At 39.2% G+C, this 15,396-nt stretch overlaps 1 protein-coding gene across 8 annotated transcripts in view; it reads right to left on the bottom strand.

Moving 5' to 3' along the window:
* Positions 1–15,396, bottom strand: part of LOC109038534 (popeye domain-containing protein 1) — an 89,199-nt gene that overhangs the window by 50,478 nt on the left and 23,325 nt on the right. For all 8 annotated transcript variants that reach the window (XR_002009601.2, XR_011899189.1, XR_011899190.1 and 5 more), the window contains exons 4-5: positions 9,669–9,771; positions 7,630–7,770 (exon numbers count right to left, since the gene is read on the bottom strand). Coding sequence is in view for 4 of the 8 variants with exons in the window: in XM_019053614.2 (XP_018909159.1) it covers positions 7,630–7,770; positions 9,669–9,771 (244 nt within the window). In the remaining 4 variants the exon portion in view is untranslated. The remainder of the gene's footprint in view (positions 1–7,629; positions 7,771–9,668; positions 9,772–15,396) is intronic.

The raw sequence follows: 15,396 nt of genomic DNA, 5'->3' as shown, positions 1-15,396 counted from the left end.
TTATACGAGTCGGAGTTTCGTGGTGGCCACCGTTGTAGTTTTAGTTCTCGTGTTTTTAAAAGTTTTTATTTTTCCGCGTAGACATTCGACGATTTTAACATTTCGCGTGGACAATCGATCAGTTTTATGAATAGTTTTTAAGTTATAATGTGTGCCTGCCTGAGGATGCCCCCCATGCGGGGCGAAACGTTGCGGATGCGTAGGAACTAATGTTTCGATTTTTTATGGCTGCAAGCTGAATAAATAAGGTAAATTTCCTATAAATATTACAGCCATTTTATCTTGATATTAACGTGCATCAGCTTAATTTGCACTCGCTACTTTAGTCTTTACACGAGAACGGAATACCTTCCAATGCCATTCTTCAAGGACCTTGAAAATGCATATGGCAGAAATGCCGCATCCATTGCCAGGGAATTTAGTAAGATCTCAGCTCAACTTTGCGCTGCTTTGGACAGGAAAAATTTCTTAGTATGTTGTCGTAGATTCAGGGTAGCACCACAGTTTATTGAGCAGGAAAACAAATTACTGCATAATAACTATAAACATCGACAGGTTAGATGGAGGTTCAATATGAAAGTGGTGAATGTTTTAATCAGTGAGGCTCACCGGCTCATCAACCACCTCAACATCAAACAAGACCGATTGGTGGTATTTTTACTCCAGCTTGTCCTCGCTGAAATCGTTGATGAATTTGTCAAACGCGAAAAAATTAAAAATGAGAGAAAAAGTGTCCAAAGGAAGGCAATTAGAGAAAAGAAGATAACATCATTACTTAAAAAACAACGCGGGGGCCTCGCACAACTTAACAACGTGGATAATTCTCGGAAAAATTGGATTGTTAATCTAACGGATCGAGAGATACCCGTGGCTGTTTTACACACATTAGCACTTGGCCCAAAATTCTCGTATAACAACAATCGCAAAAACCAAGGAAAAGGGTTAGTTGCACTCGCAAAAATGTTTAGAATTGACAGCGTGGTTGCGAATTTTGAAGCCAAAAACTTCTTTGAACAAGAAATTACTCAAAAAGAGGTTCGGAGTAAAACCGTGGATACGATTAAAACCTTTCTCACTGGTGTTAACAATGGGAAGAATTTTTCTAGAGATCCTGAATATGACCTTATTTCTGATGAACTTATGCAAGGGTTACATGAAACACATACGTTTTTACAGCAAAACCAAGATCTTTTGATAGTGGAGGCTGACAAGAGTAACAAAACCGTCATTATTACAAAAGCAGATTATCACAGGAAAATGTTGCAGTTACTTAGAGATGAAACAGTATACTCTAAAATTAATAGGGACTTGTCTAACACGCAGCAATTGAAAAATAACACCATGGTGAATGACTGGTGCAAAAGAGGGTTAATTTCCAAACAAACGATGGAATGGTTAACCACAAAAAATGCTGTGGCCCCCAAGATTTATGGACTTGTCAAACTTCACAAACCGGGTAATCCACTAAGGCCTATAGTCAGTTGTATCGACTCCCCATTTTATAAGATGTCGAAGTTTTTGAGTAATACATTGTCCAAAGTGGTTGGAAAGACTAAGTCTTTTATACAGGATTCCTTCCATTTTCGTAATTTCATTAAACACCAAAAAATTCCGGAGCATTACATGCTGGCCTCCTTAGATGTTATTTCTTTGTACACAAATATCCCACTCGAATTAATCGAAACAGTCATAGAGGAATATTGGGACAAGATCAAGCACCATACTAAATTGCCGAGAAAGGAGTTCCTCTATGCATTAAAAGTATGTGCAACTTCTACCTTTTTTCAGTACCAAGAAGAATTTTATCAACAAATTTCTGGTGTTGCGATGGGAGGACCTGTTTCAGCAGTGATAGCAAATTTGGTAATGGAATATATAGAAGGGAAAATATTGGCCTCACTTAAATGCAGTGTAACCTTCTATAAACGGTTTGTAGACGATTGCATCACATGTTTTCCAAAAAATTTACATGTATACATTTTAGAGCACTTCAATTCGTTTCATCCTAAAATCCAATTCACCATAGAGACGGAAAAAAATGGATCACTTAATTTCTTGGATATGACCATAGACCATCATGAAGGTCAAAAAATAAACACGAAGTGGTATCAAAAACCAACATCGTCTGGTAGGTACATGAATTATTTTTCAAATGTACCCTTCCATTGGAAAGCAAATGTTGTGAGCAATTTATTTCAACGCGCCTACAAGTTATCAGATAAACAATACCGCCAGGAAAGCATGGATAGAGCACGTACGTTGCTTTTAGGAAATGGCTATCCACCTACTCTACTGGACAAGATGATGCGTAAATGCAAGTATATTTGCGAGAAAGAAGAAAATAAAATTTCGAAGGAGAAAGTAGATGTAGGCAATGTCGTGAAAATGCCGTATATAAGGGGACTCAGTGAAAAATTGAAAAAGTGCTGGAAGCCCTATAACTTCTTTCCAGTTTTCAGTAACCCAAATTCGAATAAACGGTTTTTCTCGAAATTGAAGAGTACAGTACCAACTCAAAAGACCTCCGGTGTTGTTTACAAGATAAACTGTCTGGATTGCAATGTTGCCTATATAGGTCATACCAAACGCTACCTAGGGGAACGAATACGGTCACACAAGTATGACAAAAAGGAGAAAACTGCTTTGCACCAACACAGCCAAGAACAACAGCACAGTTTTAACTTCAAAAATCCGGAAGTACTTGTCAGGGAACCCAATTTCAGGGCAAGGCTGTATCATGAAGCCATACAGATTAAACGGTGCTCAAACTCCATTAATTTCAGAACTGACACCGATGTACTGGGCACGGCGTACAGTGCTTTCTTCTGATTGTTTACGTGTGCTATCTATTTACTCCTCGCGGTGACGGGCTCTCTTTGTTTATAGTCAGTTTTCAAGCAGTTATACGAGTCGGAGTTTCGTGGTGGCCACCGTTGTAGTTTTAGTTCTCGTGTTTTTAAAAGTTTTTATTTTTCCGCGTAGACATTCGACGATTTTAACATTTCGCGTGGACAATCGATCAGTTTTATGAATAGTTTTTAAGTTATAATGTGTGCCTGCCTGAGGATGCCCCCCATGCGGGGCGAAACGTTGCGGATGCGTAGGAACTAATGTTTCGATTTTTTATGGCTGCAAGCTGAATAAATAAGGTAAATATTTTATATATATATATAAAGCAGAATTAATTGGCGACAGATCCAGTTAGGTAAAAATTTTAGGAAGCAAGAGTTTTTGGGCACATCTATACTATAAGCTCCAAGACCTCCTAATTTTGCGAAACTGGTAACGCTTAGTTCCAGCGTTCTACCGGGCCGATTTTCATGATTTTTGCGGCTATCGACAGGCAATTGTCTCTAGATAAGCCAACTCTTTTCAGATTTTCAAAATATGGCCCAGGTTTTTTTATATTACGTGGTAAAGTTGCGAATTCTCCCATTTGAACAATGTAAATTTATACTTTTTGTCATAGTTCGTTTGAGCGTTCTACCGGGCCGATTTCCATGATTTTTGCGTAAATCGACAGGTAATAGGCCCTAGATGAGCCCGCTGTAATCAGATTTTGGAAAAAGGACCCAGGTATTTTTAAAATCACGTTATAAAAGTGAGTGAGTTTACAGAATGCTCCGGTACTGCTACCGCTATGCGCGGGAGGATGCGCAGTGGTCGAGGAGGTTGCGCAGTAGCTGTGTAGCCTGACGTCACTTGCAGGAAGCGCTTCCGTGAAAAGAAGATTTTATGCAAGTGAGTGGTTCATTGTCTTAGTCTTACTCTTGTGTAGTGCTCCTATCGTTTCAGTAGCTGTGTAGCCTGCGCATCAGCTCTACACTTATCTACACAAGATTCGCATCGGCGACCTCATGTCGAGCGGTGGCAGAGTCGTCTGAGACGTCGAATGCATCCACTGTGAACTCGGTGTGGGTTCGATCCCCGTCTCATGAAGTCTTAATTATTACCTGACTAAAAGTGTTCATTGTTTTACTGCAATATTTCATCAAGCAGTCATTCCAAAACGAGTCCTTTTAATTTTAAGGTAATTTTAAGTAAAGTTTAAAATTAAAGTATGCCTCATATCGTAATATTCTAGGGGAAAAATAAAACTAACACTGATAGGAGGGTAAAAATAGGGCCGCGAAGCGGCCCATTGATGGCGCGGAGCGCCTTCAGTGGGTTGGGCCGCGTAGCGGCCAGGGGGCGTAGCCCCCTAGTAACTTTCTATGTAAAGAAACTCGATCTTTTTACGTAAAAAATCTTGTACTGTTTATGAATTATTCTTGTAAAAAAGACTACATCGGCGTTTCACTTTTGGTCTCTTTTACGTCTTTTTTTACGAATTTTTTTTGTAAATTTTACGTCTTTGTGCTACTAGGGGGGAGCATTGCCGATAGAGCCGAATGGCTGCTGAAAGGGAGCACGAGAATGCCTAGACTAGCTGCTAATATCAAGATGGGCCGTTGAAGATTGTAAAAAAGGGAACGAACTTAGTGACGGCATGGATTGATTACAAGAAAACCTTTGACAGTGTGCCACATTCCTGGATCCTAAGGTCCTTACGAATGATAGGAGTCAACCAAAAAGTGGTAGGTGCCCTTGCAAGCATGATGCGAACTTGGGTCACCCGACTTCAAGTGAACATAGATGGGGAATTAATATCAACGGGGCTTGTGGCAATCAAAACGGGAATATACCAAGAAGACTCTCTATCACCTCATCTATTTATCATCAGCATGTCACCATTATCGTGTATGCTTAAAGCGCTAAAACAAGGATATAGAGTCCGGAATCCAGAGACAGAAGTACACCATTCATTCTACGTAAATGATCTGAAACTGTTTGCCGGTGGGGGAGAAGACCTAGAAGTGCAGTTGAAAGAAGAGAAAAAGTTAAGTATGCATATATGTATGGAGTTTGGCTTAGAAAAATGCGCCAAAGCAGTGTTCACCAATGGTATTTATTCTATTAGTGAAAACATTGAAATAGAACCAGGTCTAGAAATCAAACAGCTGCAAGAAGGTGAAATCTACAAATACTTTGGTGTGGATGAGAGCGACAGCACAGGGCACAGTAAGATGAAAGATAGACTCCGCATAGAATATCTGAGGAAAGTGCAGACACTTCTGAAAACCAAGCTATCGGCCAACAATAAGATGACCCCGATTGGTGCGTATGCTCTTCCAGTATTAGAGTACAGATTGTAAAAAAACAAACGAACCTAGTCATCACTAGGTCTATCCATGCCACCGCATGGATTGATTACAAGAAAACCTATGACAGTGTACAACATTCCTGGATCCTAAGGTTTTTACAAATGATAGGAGTCGGTGTAATGGAATGTTCCAAAAAAGAAATACGAGCAATTGATACAAAAACACGGAAAGCGCTGACCACTCACAAGCTGCATCACCCATCAGCGGATGTTCACAGACTCAACATGACAAGAAAAAAAGGGGGTAGAGGCCTAAGGCAAGTAAAAGCTGCATTAAAGTCCTGCATGATAAATATGAAACATTATTTAGAAGAGAAAGCAGCAGAATATCCTTACATTAGGATGGTGTTGGAAAAAGATCGAAAAGCCCCGGCCAAAGGGTGCATTGGAAAACAGGCCCACAATTACTCTGCAGAGAAGAATTTTGTCCATTTTAAAAAAATTAATACCATTACCTACAAAGAAATTGAGTTGAAAAATTAAGAGAAGCACACTTCTGCTCAATGATCTTGACCTCTTGGGCTGCGAAGTGTTAAACTCTTCCAGAAGCAGATGTTGTGGGTGTTTTAACAGAGGCGATTATAGAGCTTGCAGGGACATAACAAATATCATTACTCTTTGGCTAATAAAATGATGGCAACGGGCTGATAGGGTGCCTGATGTGCTACTCTCTGTGTTCCCTTTGGGTATTTTAGGTGTGCTTCTGGTGTAACTTCTGTCACCTACTGTAAAAAGAAGCTAATCAATTGCAAATTCTTTGGAAAAATTGTCATAGCCTAGCTGCTCTGAGCTGTGGGGAACAGCAACCCCCATTATATCTCGACTCCTGTTACGTTCACAGTAATTATTCTGTGTTCTTCCAGTTATCTCAGACATGCTCAATAGAACTATTCAATTCCAAATAAATTGCTGTTTTTACTTTTCATGCACATTCTCCTTCAAAGGATCATAAGAACAGAGACAGTCTCTCTTGAGTAATGTTCATTGACAGTTAATATGTTGGTGTTTTTAGCATTTCCTGGCCAAAATGTTTAATTAAAGGCATTTTACAGGCAATTGTCCACTTCTATAATTACCAGGAATGTTCTACACTGTTTCAGGATTATTTTGTGACAAATTGAGAGATGTTTGTGATGTCTATCTACAGAAAAGATTAAAAAATGACTCTTCGTTAGAGTTTATAGCACTTTACGAGCCTCTTTCAGTCGGGCGGTTGCATGGCTGGTAGGTTTCATATAATTAACCAGCAGGCTGATTATTTTTTGCGTCGACATTGAAATCGTTACGTTAACGCCGTCGTTAGCGGCAAAAGTATAATCGAGCGATTATTTCACTCCGCGCCGATCATTAAACCGTGGCGGGATATTTGAGTCCGTCGATAAGTTAAAGGTTGCTCTATGGCAACCTCTAAGCTAACGATTCGCGGCAAGCTAACCTAACCTAAAAACATACCCGCGTGACGTCAAGAGAAGAGATGTGTTGTTTTCAACTTACGCCGCCGCGCAGTTGGAGCGCTGCTTGTATCATAAACGCTCTCTGCTTGGTTGATTATTATCTCTCACGTCGGCAACGTTGGGATCCAGATCGCTAACTTAACGACGGTAAGTTATCAAACGATGATTAACGATCAGCGGAATTCGATGTAGATAATCACTCGGCTAAAGGACGTCGTTAGAATTCAGTCGTTATCCGTGAGTCGCTAACTTATCGACTCGGATATCGACGCGGAAAATAATCAGCCTGCAGTTATGCATGTCACAGAATCAAGTTTAAGTGATTGAGTTGTACAGATTGAAAGCGAATCACGAGATAAGTTAAAACACCATGGCCTCCCTCCATCGGAAGAGATTATTCTAAAAGAAACACAATGATCGCATTTTTACAACAAAAAAAGATATTGACATGCAGTTTTGACAAGGCTTTAGATACCATGATGAATAAAAATTTTAATAACAAAAATTTGTTCACATACGGCTTATTCAGATGACTTGTTAAGTGACCATCAGTGAGTTTTTTAGAATATGCAATACCCTTGCAAATATTCTGTTCATGATAAAGTTTTCACAGAGATAAAGGACAGTAGTCTTGAATAACACTGGCAAATAATGAAGTAATAAAGCTGTTGATGATGTTGAATCGGTGGTTTGTAAATGAAAAATTCCTCCCCAAATAGCAGTTCTTCACAGCGAACGATTCGTGACAACAAAATCAGACTTAGTACGCTCATGCATCCCACTGAACGTTTCTTCTTTCCTTACACATGTTGAAACATGAATAAAAGGCCAAGTTGGGCCATATATCACACAAACGGATTCAAAATTCAGCAATTTCTACGTTGATCCCCTTTTCTAAGGAAAAAAACACTAAAAACGTGGCCTGAACAATGAGTAACAGATTGGCGGAATACTAATGGGTTCAAAATTTACCTGCATCAGTTTCTTAACAACGTCTCGTCCTAGAATGTGATCAAAGACAGCTTGAAGAAACTGATCTGTAATAATGGTGAGTTTGAGCTTGTCTCGGTGCCACAATAGTACCCTAGAATCTTCCATAGCTGTGATAGAAACCTATGAAAAAAACCAAAAGATATAAAAATGAGACTTGAAATGAAATTTTCAGGCCCGTGCAAGCTTTGTAGCCCCCGTGGCAGCATTGCCAAGTTGGGGACTCCAAAATTTTCGTTCAAAATCAAAATTTAAAATTGTAAGTTGTAGTAGGATACTCCTCAATGGATTTTTGGCCAATTTCAAAATGGCTAGTGGGACTTTACTGAAAAATAAGCGCATTCATGACCTTTTTTAGGGGTAAAATAGCAAACTGGGTTTAGGGGCGACAAACTATACCCTCTTCCTTCATTCTTGTCTTAACCTTTCTGAATTTTTATTATGTTGTTACCTAGTACAAGATGCAACTTTTCTGAAATTTTCAAGCCCGCGCAAGTTATTTTGCCCCTCGTGGCAGCGTTGCCAAGTTGCAGACTCTAAAATATTGAATTTGATGATAAAATGAAGGTTTCGAGGTGGGATTTCCTCCAAGATTCCTCGCTGCCACGAGGGGCAAAATAACTTGCGCGGGCTTGAAAATTTCAGAAAAGTTGCATCTTGTACTAGGTAACAACATAATAAAAATTCAGATAGGTTAAGACAAGAATGAAGGAAGAGGGTATAGTTTGTCGCCCCTAAACCCAGTTTGCTATTTTACCCCTAAAAAACGACATGAATGCGCTTATTTCTCAGTAAAGTCCCACTAGCCATTTTGAAATTGGCCAAAAATCCATTGAGGAGTATCCTACAAATTTTGAATTTGAATGATAATTCCACCTTGAAACCCTCATTTTATCATCAAATTTGATATTTTGGAGTCCCCAACTTGGCAATGCTGCCTTGGGGGCAACAAAGCTTGCACGGGCCTGAAAATTTCATGAAAGTTGCATCTTATACTAGGTAACAACATACTGAAAGTTCAAATCAGTCAAGACGAGATGAGGGAGGGGGGTTTCATTTGTTACCCCAAAGCCAATTATGCTATTTGAGCCCTAAAAACCACAAAAATGCTATTATTTTCCCCAGAGCTCTGATGACCTATTTCGAAATTGCCCAAAATCCCATCAGGAAGTACCCCACTACAACCTCTAACTTGAATTTTTGATTCACATTTAAAGATTAAAACGGGTTCAAGGGCACTGAGTAGGGATGACCAATTAATCCCTTGCTCTCTTGCACTATACCTGGCTGTTAATATGTTTTTAAAAATGATTTCCTGGTATAGAGTGCAACTTTCCCTCAATTTTCATACATGGAAATTTTTTTTACACTTGTGGCAGTCTTGCCATGTTGCAGACCTCATAATAGTGAATATAATAACAATTATGGGATCGAAATTGGGTTCCCTCCAAAATTTCACAAAAGTGTGCAGTCTGAGAGTTTTTGTTTAGTAACTGCATGATTGAACAATGTTCGATTGCCTTGTTGCCAGTTTTCCAATTTAAAACTTGAAAGAATGACCACAGCCACGTTGCAATTTCAAGTGCTACTTTTTCATTTGTCCTTATTCGTTTATTATGGTCTTGAATTCCAGATTAAATATGTGTGATTAGAATTCTAAACTAAAATTGTTTTGTTCTGTGGGTACACAAAACAAGGGATCTATTAGTGGTGAGGAAGGAGCCCTGCAGATAGAAGGCAGATCCAACATCTTATGTTGTATTTTTGTACTTCATACAAAAAAGTTTCTTTAAGTTGAATAACTTCTGGATAGCAGATTCTCCTTCCATTATGGCTAGATCCACCTATCTCTTAACATTCTTGTGCTGAATACATGTATTTTCCTCTCTACTAGACGCATAAGCAGCAACTCTCTTCGTACCGAACGTCTAACAGTTTACTTTCTGGATGTCACCTGTGGTGAGCCTCTTCAGACGCCAAGTATTACTGATAGTTAAAGTAGATTATTTAAACGGACTTACTTGAAAGAATTCATCAGTGGAGACCCCGAACCACTCAGGGGAATCCAAAAATTGATGAGGAAAAACTATATGAAGAGCTCTACTGTTCTGCGAGACTACCAACCTATAATGAAACAATCAAGAGCAATGAATAAATTGTACGGCTAAAATCATGATGCTTACTGTCATTCACAAGATTTGGTTATCTGCCCATCAAATTTTCATGATGTCATTACATAACCCCATAGTGTAAAAATAGACATTAATAAAAAGGCTTCAGGAAAACTAATTTGACTTACTTCTCAAGTATTAGAAATTGCAATTTAACAGGATTAAGACTGACCGGGTGAAAATCTGTACTCAATTTCTTCATCAGTCAGGGAAAATATAAATTTCAAAAGAAGGCATTGAAGCAACATAAAATCCCTTGACGTACCACATTTCTAAGGAACTTCATACATCTGGCAGTAACAATGACCTCAAGTTAGAAAGGAGCGGAAAGAATTAATAATGAGGTTTTCTGGATCCATTCATTTATTCTTAGGGTTGGTTCATTTTCCATTGAAAAATTTAAAAGAGGAACTTAGAAATTTTCAACACTGAATTTGAAGTGTGCATTCTACGAGTTGAACCACTAAAACACTTTGACACTAGCTTTTGATGGATTTTCCGAAGGAGATACACTATTGCATTCTCCCCTGATATCAGACCTGGACCAAAGACCATGTAATGAGCATTGATCATGGGTCGTAGATTACGAATTTGCATGCCGTTCGGATTCATGTTATATACAGGGTGATCCAGACCACCCGTCCACTATCTTTTTCTCGAAAACGGCGGAGAATTGAGCTTCGGGACCAAAACTTTCATAGGGTAAATCGACCCCAAAGAATCGAATGAAAATATTTTCAGCCCCCCAAATGGCCCCTTGGGGGGGTTTTGGGGGGGAGCCCCCCGTTTCTCGCAATTTTCAAATGGGAAGGGTATGTTTTGACTTTGGATTCGGAATCTACGGTAAAAAATAAGAACATTTTGTTCTTTGCACTTTTTCCCTACACCCCCATTTTTTGAAGTTATGGGGCATTTTTGGGGCAATTTTCAATTCGACGCTGTAAGCAGCCAAATCATCCAAATTTCAAAATCTAAAATTCTCCTGAGAGGAGAGGTCAATATCTTTGTATTGATGTGCCACATGACCCCTGTTGCTCCAAAATTTTGGGGGCCACGACCCCCCAAAAATTTTGGGGCTTTGGAGGGCCATGAGTCGAAAATGTCGAAAGGCAAGGGTATGTTTTGACTTCAGATTTGGATTCTACGCGAAAAGTTACGTATAATTGATATGGCGCATGGCCTGTTTGCTCCAAATTACTGAAGAACCCCATTTCCCCATAAGAAGCCGTGTATTTTTGGACAAAATAAGGGGTAAAAAAAATTTGAGCAAACAGGCCATGCGCCATATCAATTATACGTAACTTTTCGCGTAGAATCCAAATCTGAAGTCAAAACATACCCTTGCCTTTCGACATTTTCGACTCATGGCCCTCCAAAGCCCCAAAATTTTTGGGGGGTCGTGGCCCCCAAAATTTTGGAGCAACAGGGGTCATGTGGCACATCAATAAAAAGATATTGACCTCTCCTCTCAGGAGATTTTTAGATTTTGAAATTTGGATGATTTGGCTGCTTACAGCGTCGAATTGAAAATTGCCCCAAAAATGCCCCATAACTTCAAAAAATGGGGGTGTAGGGAAAAAGTGCAAAGAACAAAATGTTCTTATTTTTTACCGTAGATTCCGAATCCAAAGTCAAAACATACCCTTCCCATTTGAAAATTGCGAGAAACGGGGGGCTCCCCCCCAAAACCCCCCCAAGGGGCCATTTGGGGGGCTGAAAATATTTTCATTCGATTCTTTGGGGTCGATTTACCCTATGAAAGTTTTGGTCCCGAAGCTCAATTCTCCGCCGTTTTCGAGAAAAAGATAGTGGACGGGTGGTCTGGATCTCCCTGTATATATGATAGTTGTCAATAGTTGTTAATGATAATTTATAGTTGTTAAACTTAATCTATCACTTTAGTTAGAAAATAACTCATTTTTATTATTAACAATAATATACCTCTGCTTTGGTTTTAACTAAAATTGTGCGAAGAAACATAAGTTCTTAAATCTTAAGACGAAATTAAATGTAATTTAATGTGTGTGTGTGTGTGTGTGTGTGAGGGGGTGTGTGAGGGTGTGTGTGTGTGTGTGTGTGTGTGTGTGTGTGTGTGTGTGTGTGAGGGGGTGTGTGTGTGTGTGTGTGTGGGTCTGTGTGTGAGGGTCGGGGTGTGAGGGTGTGTGTGTGTGTGTGTGTGAGTGTGAGGGTGTGTGTGTATCTATAACTGTACACACACACACACCCTCACACACCCTCACACACACACACACAGTTATAGATACACACACACCCTCACACACACACACACACACACACACACACAAAATAAAAGAGCCAAGGCAATTGTTGATTGAGAATTGTTACCCATGGTCACTTATCGAGTCAATTTTTGCAGAGGTAATATATTCTTGCTACAATGGTTTCCCCTCTCGCAAAAATTTTGAAAAGGAAAAGATGGTGATTGGACCATACTTGTCTTCATGCTCCGAAAAATTAAGTGCTGCAATAAAACCATTTGGATTATCGCTAGTAACAACAGATAAGTGTAATTTGAAAGGATTCAAATCAGCTCTAAAAACCAAAATCCCAAACGAGAAAATGTCCCACGTGGTTTACGAAATTCCATGTAAAGGGTGCCCAGGGGTCTACGTTGGGCAGACATCACAGTATGTACATAAGCGTCTTGACGGACAGAAGTTTAATAAGCATGAAAAAACAGCTCTTAAGCAGCACGTAAAAGAAACGAACCATCAATTTGTTTATTATAACACCAGAGTGCTAAAACAAGAGAAAAATGAGCAGGTCCAATTTAATTTAGAAGGGTTAAGCATTCTTAAAAATAGCAGTGCCCTGAATTCAAGGACAGAATTTTCCCATTTTGAGGATTACTTGGTAGGTACGGATACTTTCTAAATGTTAACCATCGAAATTTTGTCGACCGTTTATTAATAGTTGTAAATCAAGCAACAATGTTTGTAATGTTCGTTAGGTTGTATCTACCTTTTCCTCTGTTCCCTGACGGTGTTGGATCGGAGGACTATGTGTTTTTACTTGTTTTCCTTATTTTGTGTGTACGCTACTCAGTCTGTGCCTGATGATGGTGGCAATCAGCCACCGAAACGTCGCCAGTTAACAATGTAAATTTTGAATAAAAACAAAAAATAATATGAAAGGTTATAATATCACGTGAAATTTATTTGATTATACAGTATACAGGGTGTACCAAAAGTCCGTCCCACCCCTGCTAACTTTTGAACGAATTTAGCTAGGGTAATGAAACTTAGAGAATGCTCCTATCTCAAAGGGGACCACCTTTGGGGGGTATATATATATATATATATATATATATATATATATATATATATATATATATATATATATCTTATACGAGTTTGATTTGCTCTTCGGTTTTTTAGTATTTTCAGATAATTATGTATGCTTTGTGCCCGCATTTTTGTAGAACCGTGTTCGGTTTTTGAAGCCGCTTCTTTTCATCCTTTTACTTCGGCAATTATGTGGAGTGACTGAAAGATCTCTTGTATTTTTGAACTAATTGCTTTCCAAGCTCCATTATGAAGAAGGGAAAAGTGAAAAACTTTAAAACAGCTGTTTCATGCATTGTTTCCCAAAATTCCACGAATGAGTCGTCTCCAACGTCCTCTCAGCTGAGTCCTTTGTCCAATGATGTAACTCCTCCAATCTCTACCTCTCAGAATAACAACATCACCCATGCCCCTGCTACCAACTTAACAGGTGATCAAAATAACAATAATAACCTTATCAAACCCAACCTCTCTTTTGCTCATGCCGTTGCCGATACAGCCCCCTCAATTACTAAAGAACACGCTGTAATAATTCCAGCCCATGATTCCATCCCTCTTTTGGAGTACCTTCAACAAATTAGTAAATTCGTCTCTCCTAGTGAGATTTTGTATGCATCTCGGATTTCCTTTAATAGGATGTGTATCTATTTCAAGTCTAGGAAATCCGTAGATGAAACTGCTCAAAAGATCATACACACGAAAGAAGGCCCATTGGTTATCCGAAGAATGATTAATCCTGATGTCAGATTAATATTTTCTAATGTCATTCCTACATTACCTAATCAAAAACTCAACAACGCTGTCTCTGAATTTGTTACACCAACCTCTCAGATGCAGAGCGTTTCTACAGGTCTTAAAGATCCTATGTTTGCTCATGTTCTGTCTTTTCGTTGACAAAGAGCTTGATGCAAAAACGGCTTTTTTCGCCCCCCCTCTGGAAGTTCTTCAGACTTTGTCTATTGATTACTCATACTTGAGCGCTTCTTTTCCCAAATTTTCAGACCCCCAAAAAATTTTGGGGGGGAGCTAGAGGGGGTGGAAGTCAAAACCTGTGAACCTCGATTCCTCTTGAACAAACAAAGATATCGAGGTCCGGTTTTGACGAAAAATCGTCTAAAATTGCATACTTTAAGATTCCAAATGTCGAAATCCCGATATCACATTTTTAAGTCAACATATGTGCTTTTTTCCAGTTTTTAGGTCTAGAAAATTTCTTTTAAACGAAAAATTTACAAAGATCTCAATTTTTTATTTGAATCAAAACCAGTTTTTTAAATTGTTCGTCTTTTTCCGCATCCAACGAGTGGTCCATTAAGCTGGGGAACCAAACGGTTCCGGAGTTATGATCGATTGAAGTTTCCGCTCAACGCGCGCCGACCGATTTTCGCGCGCAAAAAAGTCGGATTTGACTGTTATTAGATCAGATTGAATGTTCAAACTGAGCAAAATGCTTTATTAGGGACTCTTGAGGGTCGCTGAGTTCAGAAATTACCGATACTTCCAAAAAATTCACGATTTTAAAATTGCAGCTTCGGACAGGACCACTGAGCGGCCGGTCGGCGCTCAGTAGGCCTCTAAAATAGCGCTGCGGAGCTGTAATTTTAAAAACGTAAATTATTTGGAAGTATCTGTAATTTTTGAACTCAGCGACCCTCAAGAGTCCCTAATAAAGCATTTTGCTCAGTTTGAACATTCAATCTGATCTAATAACAGTCAAATCCGACTTTTTTGCGCGCAAAAATCGGTCGGCGCGCATTGAGCGGAAACTTCAATCGATCATAACTCCGGAACCGTTTGGTTCCCCAGCTTAATAGACCACTCGATGGATGCGAAAAAAGACGAACAATTTAAAAAACTGGTTTTGGTTCAAATAAAAAATTGAGATCTTTGTAAATTTTTCGTTTAAAAGAAATTTTCTAGACCTAAAAACTGGAAAAAAGCACATACGTTGACTTAGAAATGTGATATCGGGATTTCGACATTTGGAATCTTAAAGTATGCAATTTTAGACGATTTTTCGTCCAAACCGGACCTCGATATCTTTCTTTGTTCAAGAGATATCGAGGTTCACAGGTTTTGACTTCCACCCCCTCTGGCTCCCCCCCAAAATTTTTTGGGGGTCTGAAAATTTGGGAAAAGAAGCGCTCAAGTATGAGTAATCAATAGGCAAAGTCTGTAGAACTTCCAGAGGAGGGGCGAAAAAAGCCGTTTTTGCATCAAGCTCTTTATGTCAAAAGGGAGGCAAAAAATATCCAGCTCCCCCCCTCAGTAAT

This window comes from Bemisia tabaci, chromosome 2 (genome assembly GCF_918797505.1).
Source record: "Bemisia tabaci chromosome 2, PGI_BMITA_v3".
Taxonomy (NCBI): domain Eukaryota; kingdom Metazoa; phylum Arthropoda; class Insecta; order Hemiptera; family Aleyrodidae; genus Bemisia; species Bemisia tabaci.
Note: the sequence above shows the minus strand (reverse complement) of the source record. Positions and strands in the feature narration are given on the sequence as shown.